At 38.9% G+C, this 18,219-nt stretch overlaps 1 protein-coding gene across 6 annotated transcripts; it reads right to left on the bottom strand.

The window, feature by feature from the left end:
• Window positions 1–613: 613 nt before the first annotated feature.
• On the bottom strand, window positions 614–18,036 carry NDUFAF6 (NADH:ubiquinone oxidoreductase complex assembly factor 6). 6 transcript variants are annotated; one of them, XM_088177453.1, is made up of 10 exons: window positions 17,873–17,888; window positions 16,824–16,947; window positions 14,380–14,483; window positions 13,367–13,489; window positions 11,298–11,354; window positions 9,589–9,691; window positions 6,936–7,069; window positions 5,065–5,166; window positions 1,264–1,320; window positions 614–762 (listed from the first exon to the last, which is right to left on the bottom strand). In XM_088177453.1, exons 3-10 carry the CDS (start codon window positions 14,398–14,400, stop codon window positions 634–636), a joined length of 726 nt encoding a protein of 241 aa, XP_088033579.1. In that variant the 5' UTR covers window positions 14,401–14,483; window positions 16,824–16,947; window positions 17,873–17,888; the 3' UTR covers window positions 614–633. The 6 variants fall into 6 exon arrangements, with proteins under 6 accessions (XP_088033579.1, XP_014735247.2, XP_088033584.1 ...); XM_014879761.2 differs by lacking the exon at window positions 16,824–16,947 and having other exon boundaries at window positions 14,384–14,483; window positions 17,873–18,036; XM_088177458.1 differs by lacking the exon at window positions 16,824–16,947 and having other exon boundaries at window positions 17,873–17,996.
• Window positions 18,037–18,219: the final 183 nt, after the last annotated feature.

Genomic DNA, 18,219 nt, shown 5'->3' with positions numbered 1-18,219 from the left:
GATAAAAATGTATTTTGTTTTATCCATGCTAATCCATACAAAGATATCTTCCCACTACCTATAGTCACTTCAATGCTCAGTCTCAAGACACAGTGAAATAATTTCTGCTAAAGCTTCTCCTGACAGTGTTCTTGCATCCAAATACACATGCTCATTCTTCCAACTTTGAAGCATCATCACTACTTGCAGGAAGCCTGCTCCTTGCACTAAACAGAACTACTTAGCTGATTTATAGGTCATTTACTGTAAGTGTTTTTGGGCACAAACAAAGCAGTCTTTTTTCTTTTTCCTTTTCTCAGCGAAGAATCAGAACTGTCAGAAGTATCCATTAGCAAAGTGTTTGTCCAAGTATTCTGTCATACTGCTGTTATTACAGGAAAGACAAGAAAAGCAATCTCAGACAAGGACATATGACTTGGCAGATAAGTGAAAAAGAGACATCAGCCTAATATTCCAAGAAGAAACTTAACTACTGCCAGCAAGCTGACAGCTACAATTCATGTGCATCTGCTGTTTCCCTGGAACTGCATTTTGCAGAAGTGTGAAGTCAGACACTTCACAGTTCTAGAAAGTTAAGGCATTGAAGAAAAAAACTCAGCACTCTGAATCCATATTAAAATAACCAAACAAACTTTAATAGGTTTTTTTCCAAGATCTAATATACAAATACAATGGTAATAATGTACTCTTCTTTTGTAAGCTTGGATGAAATATATTGAAGTCCACTTTTCGCACGTTATATAAATAATCATCTAAAGCAACCTAGAAAAGAAGAAAAAAGTTTAATACACACAGAACACACAAGTAATTAGGCATTAAGTTTAAAAAGCAATACAAGAAGCTGAATGAGAAACTGCAAAAAAGGCTTGACAGTTTGCCTGTGCTATTAAATTGTAGTATAAACATCCCATTCCAAGCATATAAAAAAGTCAAGTTTTGTGAAGAGAAGTGTCATCTTTTAGTATACCAAATACCAAATTATGAAAATAGGCAAGATTTGGGGCTCTTGCATCAGAACAGTAGTTTATGAATAGACCTCTTGGGTGGAATGATGTAGTTAAAAGAGAAGGATTAGAAGCGCAGATCAAAACTATAAAGTTCTACACTCAGGCACATATTATGATTTCTGTGAGTTTTAGGTACTACATCCTCCCAAAATACACACGTGAAGCAGTAGTTAACCATGCTTAATTTGATACTCTTCACAAATGTATCAATGCAGTAATAAGTCCATCATTTAAAGAGTGCATATATCACACCCACCGTACAGAAAAAAGCAGGAAACGCCTTCACAGGAACTTTCTTACTGAAAGATCTAGCCTAAAAGTAAAGGGGGTAAGGTGGGAGGGAAAAACAAAACACAAAATAAAGTACTTATCAGAAGAATTTAACATTTCTGATTAAACATCAAGTACTATATATAATGCTTAGAGGCAACAAACTGTATTACCAGCATTATCCCTTTTTATTTTTAAAATCCTGAAACTGTAACATTTAATTCCATGAAGGCTGTGTACAAAAGCAGTTACACAAATGTATGTAATACTGGGAGAGGCTTGCTAAAATACTTACATAATTTGACAGACCTCAAGACTACATACTATAAGCCAAAGAAAATTAGCATTCCTTATTCCAACAAAGTCCCAAGTTGCATCTGGTTTAGTAAACACAGTTTAACCTTTTTTTTCCAATAGACAGAAATGATGGAAGACCAGAAATGCATTTTTCTGAGTGCATCTTTTTGGTTCAGCATTGCCATTGGTCCCAGAAGTCCAGTTGTAAATGCTTTGGTTACATTTCTGAGACACCAAAATTATCTCAGTCCCTCAGTATCTACATATAAAAATCTAAAGCACAGAGCTGCATCAAATCTGCAATTTAAACTCATATTCAGCTCAGTACATTTAACAGAGCTGAACAAGTGTTCCTGTAATGCCTGTCTATAAAAGCGAAATCCCTCCCTGTTTTGCCTTTTCTTACAGGCTAAAACAAACTACCTCTCTACTACCTCTCTATAAATACTGACAAGAATGTGTGAGTTTGTTTAGTTTAGTTTTTCACAGACCTTTCCAGACAACTGAGAAAATAAGCCTGAAACTTTAGGAGGAAAAAATTATCAATCTTTTCAGAAGACAAATTATTTTAAAATTTTGTGATATAATAATACCTGTATGTGTGTGTGTATCTATTTCTAAAATAGAAAAATGTTCTTCCTTGATCTAATGCTCTGCCCTTCTATTATTAATTGCAAGATGAAAAAATAGTCGTTTGATCTTCTCAACCCAGAATGGGTCACATGTCATTCAGAAACCATTTTATCTCCCTTGTAAACTGAGTCCCATAATGATGTAACACAACTGAGACAAAGGCAGAAAGCCAAAAGAGAGACCCTTTTTCACAAGAGGAATTGGGAAAGGAATGCTGAAGAGAAAGAGGGAGAATGTGTAAATGTATTTGTAGGCTTTCAAAGGGAACACTTTAGGGGGCTGACAAAACATTATGTTATATGCTTTTATGCTGATGAAAAACACAATTCCTAAGGAAAACTGCAATCTTCATTATCATATTTTGCCACCTGCTGGTCAGCAGCTGCAGTGTCAGGAAGACCTGACCATACTCCAGAAACCTTTTTCTCAAGATTAAGGGCCACATGACTATAATATGCTTCATGTAACATGGCTGAGACTCCATTCAGCATTTCAGATTTATCTGTCTTCTGGCTGTGAAATTGGGGTGGTAATTGTTACCCTCATGTTCTAAAATACTTGGTTTGTGCAACAAATGCTGAGATAGCTGAAATCTCTCTGCAGGTCTGAACTTTACCCTACTCTGTAATCCCAACTAAAACAAAGGGTAAGTGGCTGTGAAGACCCTCAGGCAAAATAAAATGGTGATTTTATACAGCAGAACGATGCATTTCAAGGCACCAGCCCATCAGATTTACCTAAAGGCCTGACATACCCAACAAATGCTGCCAGCAAAAGCCCATTTCATCCATTAGGCAGAAAGCATCCTTGTCCTTGCATTAACAAAGACCATCTGATTATCAAGGAAGCCAATACTCTGTTACTGCTGCCAGTTATGGCCAGTTCAAGTGGTTTGAACACTCTAAAAGTTCCTGCACTGTCAACTATTCACTGATGATAGGAGACTAGGAGCAAGTATTCAGAGAGGATTTTTTTTTAAATTTTAATTAAGATGATATAACCCATCCATTAAAAAATATACAAAGGGAGGGAGAAAATAGGAGGAGTGCCAGGATCAACATTCAGTTGAATAAAATGCTAATGTTCCCTTAATCTGGTTTCTTTGTACTTATACTTTTCTCTTTAGTCTCCAATTACATGATCACATTGCATATTTTCCACAGGACCCTCCCAGTGCATAACATGGGCAGGGCTCTAGGAATGAAGTGGGAAGAAAGGAAGCCTGTTCTCTTCAGAAGTTGGTAGGCTCAAGTTGGGAGCCAGGGAACCAATGCACTATGAATTATCAAAAAGTTCTGAAGAACCAAATTCTCTTCCTGCTTCTGTCTCAAAGTTTCCATACAATATCAGCAAACAAATTTAAAATATGTGGACCATAAACACACATTATTCATTTTCCACATCTCTCATCCCTGATATGAGGCATTTCAGGCTATGAACTTGGCATTTTTCTAAGTCAAAATTGCAACTAAAGGCAATGGGTTTTATACACTGTGCATTATGGTTGAAGAATGGAGAATAAAAAAACAAAAAAAATTCAAAATATTTCAGCTTGAACAAAGATAATTGACAGTTTTGATGTTGTACTTTGTTCCGTTTCTAAATGTAATAAGCTGTTTTGGGCATGTGACCACAAAAACTGAAACATCAGGTTAAACATCTTGAACAGGAATGACTTAAATGCAAATTATAATTAGTGTATGAAAAACAAAGCCGAAGGGTACACAGAATCATAGAATGGTTTGGGTTGGAAGGGATCATCTGGTTCCAACCCTCCTGCCACGGGCAGGGACACTTCCCACTGGACCAGGCTGCTCAGAGCCCCACCCAACCTGCCCTTGAACACTTCCAGGGATGGGGCATCCACAGCTTCTCTGGGCAACCTGTTCCAGTGCCTCACCACCCTCACAGTAAAGAATTTCTTCCAAATTTCTAACCTAAACCTGCTCTCTTTCAGTTTAAAGCCATTTTCCCTTGTCCTTAATGCCCATGGTAAAAAGCCCCTCTCTGACTTTCCTGTAGGCCCCCTTTAGATACTGGAGGCTAACATATACACATTATTAACATAAAATAAAAATATGAACCAGCTCAGTAGGCACTGACTGAACAAACCAGGGATGCCACATTTGACCTGCTGAAAAAAGATGAAGGGCTCTCCCATTTCAATTGCATAAGATACTGTGATCACACATAATGCTGTAATTGAGGATTATATTAATGGTGCAAATGCAGAGATAAATCTGGCATTGCTTTACTCTGAAGTAGTATCCTTCCAGACTACCTTGACTGGAACCACTGGGTGTAATAGTCAAAGTGTACATGTACTTGTAGACGTAAGAAACTCTTTGCAGCTCTTTGTTTTCCAGCTAGAGGCAGAGAAAGCATTGCCAATAAAACATTCCTCTGCTTTTGTGCTGTGCACTAGCAAGCATCTCAGAATACAGCTAGAATAAAAGCATGAAAGAAAAAATAGAATAAGACTCTGCAGTTCTTCAGGGCCCATCATCCACTCTTCCAACCAGACTCTCCTAATTGACTTGGCTACATGCCAGAAAAGAAATAAACAGAAAGCACCTCTCTCAACATAGCTTTGGGCATGGCTGGTCATGTTGGGGAATGAATCCCCCTTCCCACCCACACTAACCAGCAGTTAAAGGCAACATGCTCTGTTTTCCTGGCAGCCATTCCACTGTGCTGTGAAATATCATATGCAGATGTGCTTTCTATGCTGCTCATCCCATGCAAGGCAAAATATTTGAAATTAAATATGCAGCTTTAAGTCTTCTAACAACAAATGCTTTGTGAAGACTAGCATCAGTTATGTTTATTTAGATAAATAAAGAGAAAGGAATCTCACATGTTCTAGATGAATATGGGCCTGGCTGGCGATGTCATATATTACATCTCTCATATTTTTCTCTTGCTTGCCTCTTATGAAATCCTCTTGTGAAACTCCATGCTAGACATAGGAAGGAAAACCAAAATCAAAAAAGAGAAAAAACCCTCTATAAATATCAAGTTTCCATTTGTGCTTCTCAAAAACCTGTCCCAGCAATAAAGCCAAGGACTAAAGACTAAAACAGCTTAAATGTTCTATCACTGCTCTCTCATTTTTTAATTCCCTTTCTTTTGATCAGTCACTTGGAAAAAAAATAAAGAGAACAAAGAAAACAGTTGGTACAGACTCTCTACAAAAGTTTGTTTCCTAAAATTTTGTGGTCAGTAAGACAACAAAGTCGGATTTTAAAGTTTGAGGGATTTAGATCAGTTTAGATACCTAATTTTTAAAACCATAATCCAAGAATCAATATTAAGCAGAAGAAAGTCAGTAACAGCTACCACAGAAGCCGTGCTGGCTTTTGAATCTTGGGATTAGTGTGCATATCCCAAGCTTGGAAAAAAACCAACCAACCAACCCTCAACCTAAAAAACATCAAATAAAGCCATCTCCAAAAAACCAACCAACCAACAAAACCCAGAACCACCAGAAAAGAATCCTTCCAAACCCCAAAAAGCCAACTCCAAACTTATTTTCGGCTATAGTGACCAATGTTAAGACAGAATATGACATATTCAGAATGGCACCAGTTGCCCACTCCTCTCAACAACACTCAGGCATGTGAGAGCTGTATGAAGGTGGACAGAAAGGCTTCACAGGAAGTACAGACTCAGGAGAGCTCCACAATTCTTGCAAGCAGATGAAATGCTTACACGACTGTCTGCACAGAAGGGATACAAGCTGTTTTTACAGCTTCACTGCAGAATACCTTCCATGGCAAGGAATGACTGAATTTTTCAGGCTATGTCTGAAAAGCTGAAAACTTGGAAGGCCTCCCATAACATGCAGTTCCAGAAGGGCTGAAAGGCGAGTGCAATTCCTTTCTGCAGTCTTACAACCCTGACCTATATTAGTATCCACATTTTTTGCAGCTGCCTACATTACCAAACTTGCAATCCAAACTTCTAATTGTATTGAAATTATATTCAGAAAATACTAACACAACCACCTTAGGCATCATCATAATTGCATAAATTTTGGAATAATAATTTGAAAAAGAACAGCATTAACATCTAAAAATGGAAATGGAGCTGAGATGCCTACAGATTAACCCTTGGAATACTAACGAAAAATTCTGAGTTTTAATCGCATTTTACCTAAAATGCAAGATCTTCTAAATATCAATGCAAATTTGATGTACAGTTTAAATTGGAGGACTATACCATCTCCTACAGAAATGCAAGGAAGATAGGCCTATAAATGTCAAATATGGAACAGAAAAACCTCCACAAACCACCAGCACATTATGAAAAGGTAATAAAGAGAAGCACACGAAGATTGTTCAAAAGTAAAATTTTTCACAGTGCTTCCTTTATGGTGATAGAAAAAGAAAAAAACCCACACCCAACCCCAAAACACAAAGCCCCATTGCATACATGCGTTTTATGCATTATTAGAAAAATTCCTGAAACCTAAAATACTACTACATTTAATAACAACAAACAAACAAACCCCAAAGAGAAGTCTTGAGTTTCTTGAAGATCACTCCTCTCATTTCCCAAAAGATATAAAACGGTGACAATCGTGTATTAGCAGGCCACAGAAGAATGAGTAAAAATAAGAAAAAACATACCATTTCTTTCTGGCATAATAAATTATGATCTCACTTCCTAGAGCAACACAGTTAGAAAAACTACACTGTTCAATTCCAGACTATTTGCTGCTCTTACCAACATACAAATGTCCATGGGAAGAAAGACCTTTCGTCTTGTACAATGATACGGAGTTGCTCTTAAACAGGTAACTATGCCTTGTGCTTTCCCAATGTGACTGGCTGCATGGTCAGCATGGATGTCCCTCACACCTAAAATTGCAGAAACAATATGTTTAGAAACATGCAGTCAGGCCTTCTGAGGGGCATGGTCTTCTCTGATGCATATCACAGTCATCCTTTAGGAAAGCTACGTGCATTGGTCCATGATAGAACTGTCCATGTGTATAAACTGCCTTGAGATCTCGTCTGAGAGGTGCAAAACAGCAGGAAATTTATTCATTTCCACATCCAGGAGCAAGACGTGTCTTGCCGGCTGTATCTGCAAAGGGTATACTTAGCAGAGCAGCACCTATCCAGATGTAACACACTGATACACATTTTCATTGCCATATCCTCTTCCAGGATAACAGTATTCCAACAACTGCTTTTCCTGACAGAAAAAGTCATTCAAGTGTGAGATTCCTGACAAGTATTAATGCTTGAAGTGGTTTCATGATTAACTGCAGCTGATTAATCAGTGTAGTGAAGTCAAAGAGACTGTTCCTATGCTTCACCCCCCAAATCCATATTTCTGCCTCCTCTCTTATGCTGTCAGAAGCAATGACACAAACTGAATCAGACCACCAAAACAATGGAATATTAATGTTAGTTACTGCACAGTCACACAATTGTGAGAACTGAAAGAGGGAGATGAGTGTGGCAGAGCAGTACCATTGCTCTTCATGGCAAGAACCACACAAGCTTGGCTTAGACCAATTATAAAGCTGAGCTGAGATAAAATGAAAATCTAAATTAAAATTTATAAAAACTCTAACAGAAGCAGCATTCTACAAAGAAAGAAATGAAGATACAACAATTACAGATCGATGAGCCTAACTGACATCTGGAAATAACATTGGGGGTACCAGATTCACTGCAGGAGCCTGTCTGGATCTTCAGTCTCAGAATCCTCTGTGAAAGAGTGACTATACCCACACTACAGAGACTGATTTTGGCAATGGCAGCAGAAAGCAAAGTGTGGCTTGGAGGAATCAATGGATATTATTTACTAACTATTTGGGTAATTCGTTAGAGAGCACAAATATTAATATTTTTAAATGACAGGAGTTGAGAGGAAGTACCAGGACTTCAGATGACACAATTACCAGTCAAAATGAGCTTAACAAAAGAAATAACCTGAAATCAGCAAGAATAAAACAGCACTAGTGCTGAGAGATACACACTAACTGCAGACTGATCAGGAATAGAGTCTAAAAAGCACAAGAAATTTAGCAAACATGACCTGAATGAAACCAGGTCCACCAGTTTAGAAAACACTGCTGATGGGCAACACCAAGAAAGGGGCTGTGTTTGATTAGTTTCTCCATTTGTAGGGAAAAAAATCACAGAAGTTAACTGTTTAATATGCAGTGAAGGAGACTTTTGCTTAGATATTTTGTTACATTTGTGTATTTAAGAAAAATTAAACATGACAATAGAACATTTAGAATATCCAGAGTCTCCATACAGATTTTCAGAAATTGTTTTATCTGATTTGTACAAGGAGTGAGTCATGCAAGCATGATTGAACTTATTCAGGACTTCTCAGAATGGAAGACACTGGCATTTCTCATACTCCTACATTTCTTCAATAAGGGGTTCGGGAAGATGCTTGCAACATTTCACTGATTTCCTACTGAAGAAGCAAACATCAGATGTTAAGAAGTAAGTTCCTCAATTCTTCAAAGAAGAATGTACTCACTCACACCCCTCTCTTTTTACTTCTCTTTTTCCTGTATTTTTTAACTCTTTTGACATCAATATTTGCCTTTCATCAGATTAGTCTGATAAGCAAGAGGAAAATATTGCTACTACAATACTAAACACTGAATAATAATAATAATAATAATAATAATAATAATAATAATAATTTTCACCTTTTTTTTACATCCAAGCTCATACTGGGAATACTTTCATAATGCAACAGACACCTAAATGAAAATTACCCTCTTCTTCACTACAAATGAACAATTCTTTCCCAATCTGTGGTTCTTACATTAGACATGACACAGATGGTAGCTCTTGATCACAGGAATCATCTTTGTTGCATTTTTTCTAGCTCTTCAATTATTGATAGTTAACCTCTAGGAAGAGGAGAGGATTCAGATCCAAATTTACAATATCACCAAAACAAGTTTATAGGTTGGGAAGTTGGCTGTTTCAAGATAATCAGTATCCATCACTGCAATATAGAACAACAGCTGCAGGATACCTACAGCACTTTCTATTCTGACAAGTAGGGCAATCAAAATACAGTGAAGAGCTGAATTTACTACATTCTCTAAGAGGAGCAAGAACAGAGAAAACAAAACAACAAAGAACAGTAGGAAACTGCACTTCAATGAGATCTGCACTGAGCAGCTTCCAAGGAAAGCACAGAGTTCTAGGTCAGCTACAGTACAATTCCACATTTATGGTTCAGCATTCAAAAGATATCTGAAGTACTACCCAGGACAACTTCTACTGAAATTAAACTCTAGTGGAAAAATAAAGGGCTTTTTGAAATATCAGAAAATATTGTACTTGCACTAATGAGTCATCAGCAAAACAGAAAAAGGGAAAACACTTACCCAGGGTTTCCAGGATGAGGTACAAGAGAGCACTCTGAGTGTTCTCAGCGTATGTTTCGAGCTCCTGGATGTTACGGTACGCTCTATCATCCAAATTCTTCTCCTGGAATATAAACACAGAGCTTCAGTAGAACACAAACATAAGTGCTGTACGTACAGGCTTATTACTACAGTCATGTCAACCCAATGCACTACCAAAACCAAAAAAAGACAAAATTGAGAGACAGAGTGAGACAGTATATACTCAGATAGATGCAGTCATTAAAGCGTCTAGCAACCCTAACAAATAACTGCTCGCCTGCAGCCAAGTCTGCTTACAGGAGCAAATACAACGTTCTGTAGTAATACGAAATCAGAATTCTACATTAAAAAAAGAAACAGCCAAAAGAAAACATCATATGGTATTCTTATATATAGGGTTGTCAATTTTAATATTTAATTCGTATCTGAAGCAGAGAGAAATTTAGATAAATGTATTTTTTAAAACCATAAAATGAATGTATGAAATGCACAAAATAGTTAAAGTCATGTAAAAAACCATAGATTCATAGAATTATAGAGTGGTTTGGCTTTGATAGGACTTCAAAGATGATTTAGCTCCAACTTCCCTGCTATGGACATGGAAACTTTGTACCAGACCAGGCTGCTCAGAGATCCACCCAACCTCTGAACACTTTATAGAGAGCCCACAACCTCTCTGGGTAACCTGTTCCAGTGCCTCACCATCCCCACAGTAAACAATTTCTTTCTCAGATCTAATCTAAAGTTCTCCACCTCAAGGCCATTCCCTCTTGTCCTATCACTACATGCCCTTATCAAAAGTCTCTCTCCAGCTCTCGTAAGCGCCTTCTAGGTGCTGGAAGGTGCTCTAAGGTCTCCCCAGAGCCTTCTCATCTCCAGAATCAACAGCCCAAAATCTCTCAGCCTGTCTTCACAGGAGAGGTGTTCTAGCCCTCTGAACAACTCAGCAGCGCTAATAAAGAATACACCCAAAATAATGAAATACAACCAAAACTATAACATCCTCCAGCATTCCTCCTGTCCTAGGGGTTTCTGTGGCTGAAACATACCACTCTTAAGACTAAAAAACAGTCATAACATTAAGAAAGTCTGAAGTCTTTCACAGCAAGTAACTGATCATCAATTTGTTCAATTTATAGCTTCACAATTTATAGCTTTTGCTTTAGCAGCAAAATTAGCTTAGGAGATTCCTGCACTCTGCTTTTCATTCTTGTCCTTGTGTCAGAGTTTGCAGCTACATTATTGTACCAGTGATATTCTTAATCTTGTTTTTTCCTAGGAAAAAAGGTGGCTATTTTAAACTTCACATGATTTGAATGCTCCAGTTTACACCACTGCTTAGAAAAAACAGCCACAATACGGAGTAGCGTGAAAGTGTGGCAGAAGGGTTCAGAAAGGTTAATTAATTTTTGAGATTTTATATCCACGTGAACTCACAAGCTACATCAATTTAAGACAAAAATAAACAAAGTATTCTATTAGCCATTTTAGCAAAAAGAGCATAAACTATAAAGAGTAGCATCAAGGAAGAATTTTAAAAAATGTACCAGTATCATTTTTAAAGAGAAATACTGCTGTCTGGAAAATTGCATAAGCTTTTGTTTTACACACAAACATATAAAAAATAGGGAAACGAAAACCTAAATACAACTAAAGCCAGAATCAGACTCTGAAGGGTAAATACTTACTCTTTCATCTATGATCTTCATGAACCACATTTTAGTCAAGTTATGCCTCCTGACAGCCTGAAAATTATCAAATAAAACCTCCATGTTAATGTATACAAAGTGATGGCAGTTCTGCATTCTGAAGGCTGAAATACATTTCAGGTATTTAATACAAGAATTGTATTCACTCGGTAAAATCAAAGTGGCATGTCAGTGGAAAATGAGAATCTTCTACAAATACAAAAATTTACAATTGGCATTTACTGCAAGTTGCTGCATACAGAAAATTAAATACCAGACATGAAGCCAGCTAACTAAAAGCAATTCTTTAAAAATGTTTTTGAAATTAATTTCTTCTTGGAGTCATATGTTCCCACTAAATATTTGCAGATAACTGTGTTCACTTTCCAAAAAGAACAGTTTCCTCCAGAGTCCAGCAATAAAAATATTTCCCCTGTAAACTCTCAAGAAAATATCAGCACAACATACCAATACATACCGTAAAGACAGAATGCTAACAAAGCAATACAATCAATATTATGGGTTTGTTCAAAAAAAATGTCACAGCATCTCATATTCACGAATTCTTCTTTTGGTTCTTGTCTTATATTTGACTTTCTTCCTGTGCCACTTCATTCTACCAACTTACCTTCAATCCTCTTAATTCCACACTTTTAATTTTTCAGAACACATTGCCAGAAAGGCTACAATCACGCATAAAAACATCTACAAAAAAAATTATGGAGCAGATTTCTCACAATTTAGTCCTTACAGTTCACTTTAAACTTCTTCCTTACATCTATCATATCAGTAAATATTTTTCAAGGTTTGACAAGACTAGATCTTGTTGATTCCATAATTCTGCTTGAGATAGTACTTGGTATATGAAAAGGCAATTTTTAAGTTATAACTACAAATGCTGGTTTTGAGTCTCACTTTTTCACCTCAAGTATCACTTTGTAAATGAAATCCTTGAAATACTAACAGATCATGACTTAAAGGACCAAACTCAACTCAGCTAAATTACCCAATTTGTAAATTACATCCATGTTGAGTTACCTTGATTCAAACACATAGGTCCTCATTTCTCTCAAGTTTGAAAAACTGTCTTCTTCCACAGAAATGAACAGAGAATTAGGCTTCATTTTTCATATATTTAAAATAGACAGAAAAGTAAGATCACGCATCATACAGTTGCTGTGTAGGTTTATATTAAAGTCACCAAGAGCTGAGCCATTAATAATACTAGAAATACTATTAAAGGCTATTTATCTACTTTATTACATAAAAATTTGGAACCTAAATGCAAATATTCTGGGATATACAAAACTTCAGGTACACATTTAAATATCATATATTAAATTTATTCTAGAAAATCACATTGTCCTCACATGAACTCAACAGCAACAAAGAAGTATACATAGAATATGCTGTGCAAAGACACGTTAATTCTACACACAGCTCTGTGGTACCTGTGAGTTTAGGTGTCTTTCCAAATCCTTTTTTCTAAGAATTGCAATGACATTCTTGGACATTTGTGAAGTCATGGGCTTCAAATAGGTCTTGGGGTATTGGCCGAAATATGGAAACAAAATCCCATCTTGACTGCAAAAATCACCAAGTCACATTGAATTGTTACTTCGCTCCTGTGCTCTGCAGTTCTCAGAGCTATCAGAGCTCCTAAAAATACTTTTCTGAATTATTTTTCATCATCTTCTTCTGCAAGCAGTTCTGTTTGGATTGTATTATATTGGTCATCCCATGAGGTGAAATCTCAACAAAGACCATTCTTCTTCCACTTCAAAACCAATTTTCCGTTTTGTGAGAAAGGAGTACGACTGGCAGTCTTAGCTACTGGAGAGAGTTGCAATCGGTATCCCAGAATCTGAATTACTTATATCTGAATACTGTACTGGTTTTGGCTGGGATAAAGTTAATTTTCTTCACAGCACTTTTATGGGGCTGTGTTCTGGATTTGTGCTGGAAACAGTGCTGTTAGAACAGATGCAGCACAGCACACACAAAACACTTAACATTACTTCCCAAAGTAATATTAAAGCCAATTTTAGGACAAGAGAGGTGTATTTTACCTTCCACAATTCTGTAGCAACAGGCTGATGTGGTGGATTATTGCCATATATGCCCTCCACAGTGTCCCTCCAGAACTGCATCCGCATCAAACCTGTAGTCTTCTGAGTTATGGAGTCTTTAATCTGGAAAGGATACATCTGAAGTGAAATTCAGTGTCTTTAAGACACTTGGTCTATCTATGCTGAAAAGACAGACACAGGACATTGTCAAACTCAGCAGGGAAAGAGCTCAGTTCTGACCTGACATTTATTTCTCATAAAGCCTAAGAACACCACATAGAGTAAATGCAAAATCTTCACCACAGCCTGATTTTAAAACCCACAGAGATTAAGTTCTGGGCAACCCTCACCTTAGTGTTCTTCCCTGAAGGAAAAAAAGCAGTGGTGGCAGCAGCAAGGGAGGGCACACATGGTTGCCAGAAGCACACCCTACAGGAGCTGGCCAGCGTGGTCAGTTCATTTCCTGGATCACTCCTTTCTGGCAAGCACTGCCAACTTTACTGGTAGCACTGACAGTTTCTGGCCACCTAACCAAGAGGAGAGACTGCAGCCACTCCTCTCCCACAGCTCTCTAACAACAAACTTCCCTCCTGCAGACTTTTCATCACCTCGCTTCTGCCAACAAAGACCTGGTCCTTGTAATAGCATCCCATTTTTTGGCCGACCTTCTACAGTTCGGATTTAGCTGCACTTCACCCATTAACTGCATGTGAAGTCAGGATTTAGATGCAATCACATAACAGTTTCAAGAACCACGGCCTGTTATAACTCAATTTTAATATGCATAAAGAAAAAAGTCATAAAAATTATACACATAAACAAAATAATAGGGCAGGCTGGGTACTTTCCATGGGCCATTCAAAACTGGAGGTTTGTACTGCACTATTTATTCATTGCCCTTGACAGTATAAAAGTTAATCTTGGCAAAACACCACCTGCTACAGAAAGAGTACTTACAAGTGTAATTTAGAATATCAAAATTGTTATTTTAAATTTCCAGAGTATTTTAATACCTGCCTGAGCCAGTTCCACATTGAAGGCTCTCAAGGCAAAAGCAGAGGTTCGAGATTCTGCAGGCAACAGCAGAGAACACAGAAACCCTTCATAGTCACGTTTCCTATAAAAGAATCAAAATGCACATTTGTTACTTACAGCTCTAAGTCAACTGAGTGTGCTAATCCACAGCACTGAACTCCTGAAAGAGTAGCAGAAAGTTATAGCTCAAAAGCCTGGCTTTGCAGAAGTAACAGCTTTTAGGCTTGTTTTAAAGCAAGACCAAGTCCAAAAGAGAGGGCAGGCTGTCCGAACTCTCAGTACACTTCTGAAATCCACATCTCAAGATATCTGGCTAAAGCCATGAAGCAAGGCTGTGGCAGAACTGCAAAGAGAATCCAGATTGTCCCACTTGCAGATTTCTGTTCCAAACATGAAACCACATTTCTTTACAAGACTATGCTTTGGAGCTTGGCAGAAGAGTGCTTGCTTAACCATTAAGTTTTTGTTTACTGGCAACTATATTCAAAACATAAAACCTCTGGGAGTTGGCAGTTTTGCTACAGGTAACTCGTTGCCAACCCGGAGTGATGTGCCTTCGTTTGGCCACGTGGGTGTGCCACAAAATTAAAAACACAGTGCTCAGAATCATAAATTACAAAACCACTCCAGCTAACAAAAACACCTGACCACCTCTGAAAAGCTAAACTGCTTGTTTTGAACAACATTTTTGTGTACTTTCTGATAAGTGTGAAACCTAATTCTTCCTTAGAACAAGATGAACTTCCAAGTCTGGCCGGGAGAGTGGAGAAGCAGGTTGTCAAGGAAAACACATGCACTCATTTTCATTAAGTTTGCTGTTCTTGCATGTACTCATATTTCTTTCAAATATGATCTTAAAATAGAAAGCCAAATTAAACCCAAGGGTAATTAGGATTGCTACTTTTATCATCATACAAAAAGGAAGTAAAGTTTAACAGAGATGCTTAACCCTACAACACACAGCAGCTGAAAACTGGCAAATGCTTATTTTCCACAACTGTTGTCAAACTCTTTTAGAGCTTGATGCAGAAATATCAACCAAACAAATTACATTTTTGAGTTGTAGTAGACTTTAAAGGACACCTTCCTATTACAGAACAGATCCATTAAACCTCCTACAGTTAAGACACTTTCTGAAAAGTATTATCAGCTCAAAATCTAGTATTTTTTTCAAGATTAACTGTAGAAATACCCAGTATTGCTCACCCTAGACGGAGCTGTATGGTTTACAGCCATATTTTCCCAGTTCCAATCTGTCTGTGCTGTTCACACAACACAGAACCACCTCCACTTTCAGAAAGGAAACAAAGAAATACATCACACAGAGTACACAGCAACACAATACAGAAAATTGTCTTCCCTGTGGTAATGGTGTTGACGTGGTGGGGTTTTTGTTGTTTCCTTTTCAATTATTCCAAGCTTAAAAATTTAGTGTAGCAAATCCATTAAACTTCAGTAAAATAAAACTGATATTACTATAGATCACATTCCACCCCAGTCTTCTTCATGCATCAGTGTAAGGAATGAAGAAAGGAGGGAATGACCTTAAGTCAGGTTATTTTCATAGTTTTCAAATAAGTATAAGCTTACATATGAGCCCACAGACAGAAAAAAAAGTAGTAATGGTCATAACTGGACTTTCCCTACAATGAGTTTATAATAAAGCTATCAATCCACAAGCTCATCTTTGAGAGCACACATCATAGTAAGAGACATAAAACATACCCATAAGGGAAACATACTTTTAGTCAAATAACTTGAAGTGAATTTAGTTGTTTAACAGAAAAAGGAAGACCCAAGAATAAGGGCATCTTCCATATTGCAAAAACAAATCTACATTATTAAGGCATAACTCAGTTGTACTTCCTAATGTGTTGGAGACTCAAATTCGGAAGTAGGGAGTTGCTGACACTTGCATAGCCCCAAGTGTTTTATTTCTGTTTGAATAATTCCTTCCACTTATTTTTTATAATTATTATTTCCATGCAATATTTGAGCTACTGGGAATAGCAGCTTCAATTAAATTATGCCAAAAGCATAACTACCTTTCATTTTATTATTTTGAATGCTTGAGTATTTTTATAATTAGTCCTTTTATCATTTAACAAAAATACATATTAAAAAAAGTTTTAATTCAACTATCTCATTGGAACCTAACTATTCTGTTCACAGTTGCTTGTTAGTAGAAACATTTCACCTGCAGATGTTAACTTTGCCTGTATATTGGCTGTACACACAGCCTCTGGTCTCCTGAGTATCAGAGAAACAAATCCTGGGTAGAATAATTAGGAAAAGAAAGCTGTATTCTGAAAATCATGAAAAATGCAATGTGACTGCATTCAGGTGCATCTGTACAGGTCAGCTTCTTGGTGATACACTGAACGTTTAAGATTGTCCCACTTCTTTCCCTTCATTTTCCTACCTCAGACATTACTGCAGACCACACACACCTTTCTGTCTTTTACAAGCACCGGTCTGGAGAAGATAATCCTGTTCCACTCTTTCTATACACACATGGAACGCTTCTCCCAGCTTTTGTCAATCATCTGGAACAAGAGTATTGTTCAAATACTGTTGTATACAAAGGAAATTACCTAGGTCTTTACTAAGAGACTTGTTTAACATCTTACTTTACAAAGAACTGAATTCCTGAGAGCGGCAAAGCAGCCAAGGGTCCCTACAAATTGTTTATGGCCCAGAATCCAAGAAGGAAAAGTGGCCTGACCTGGAAGTGTCTGACTGCACTCCTGCTCCTCTTGGAGCATTTTAGGTATGACAAAAAAAAAGAAGATGTTTTGGAAACATAGCCTTTCTCTTGCCTTTAGGATAGAGAATGTACTGGGCTGCTCCAGATGGAGATGTCCTCTGCTTTGGCTGTTTTTCCAAGGAGCACTCAGGAAGCACGGCTATTTCTCAGCAGCCAAGATCTGAAAACACTCAGTGTTTCTAAACATCACCACGTCGGTGATTTCGCTCTCCAAAGCACCGATACAAGGAAACAGAAAGGCTCCATACTTCGGAAGGAATGCAGCCATGGAGGGGCGGCGGAGGGGGAGGGCATTGCCTTGGGAGGCTGCCCAGGAAGGTGGTGGAGTGTCTCTCTCGGGACACATTCAACACCCACCTGGACACGTTCCTGTGTAACCTGCTCTAGGCGGGGGGTTTGGATATCTCCAAAGGTCCCTTCCAACACAAACTAATCACTGATTCTGTATGCAGGCTGAATCATCCACGCGGCCTAAATGCGCGCCTGGTTTCCATGCTCCCGACGCGGCGTGGTCCCGCCGGCCCACGCGGGCTGTTTTCGGGACCAGGAGAGCCCGAGGGCGGCCTGGGCAATCCCAGTCATCCTTTCGGGAACTCCTCCGCGTTCCCGTCGGAAAGCTGCCGAGCTTTCCCGGGCCGGACTCGCCGCCCCGCTCTGCCGAGCGGGCACCCCCCGCGCTTGCGGCCCCCGCGGCGGGCACTCACCGCACCAGCTCGGCGCAGTACTGCACCGCTCCTCCAGCCGCCGGGCCGCTCCAGCCCGCCGCCGCCGCCCTCCCGCCGAGCGCCGGCGGCCGCGCCAGGCGGTGGGCGATCCCGCCGTGCCGCAGCACTGCCCGCGCCATGGTGCCCGCCATGGTGCCCGCCATGGCCGTGCCTCCGCCCCTCGCCGCGCACGGGCCGCCGCCAGGGGGCGCCCGCGGCCGGGATGCTGAGGGGGCGCGCGGCGCTTTGTGCCGGCCAATGGCGCCCGGCACAGCGCGGCCCGTGCTCAGCCTCCAGCGCCTCCCGAGGACAACCCTTCCGCTCTTCCAGCACTGCGGCTGGAAAGC

Source organism: Sturnus vulgaris, chromosome 1 (assembly GCF_052056855.1).
Source record: "Sturnus vulgaris isolate bStuVul1 chromosome 1, bStuVul1.hap1, whole genome shotgun sequence".
In the NCBI taxonomy this organism is placed as follows: Eukaryota; Metazoa; Chordata; class Aves; order Passeriformes; family Sturnidae; genus Sturnus; species Sturnus vulgaris.
The sequence above is the reverse complement of the archived record's forward strand: the minus strand, read 5'-3'. Positions and strand labels throughout refer to the sequence as shown.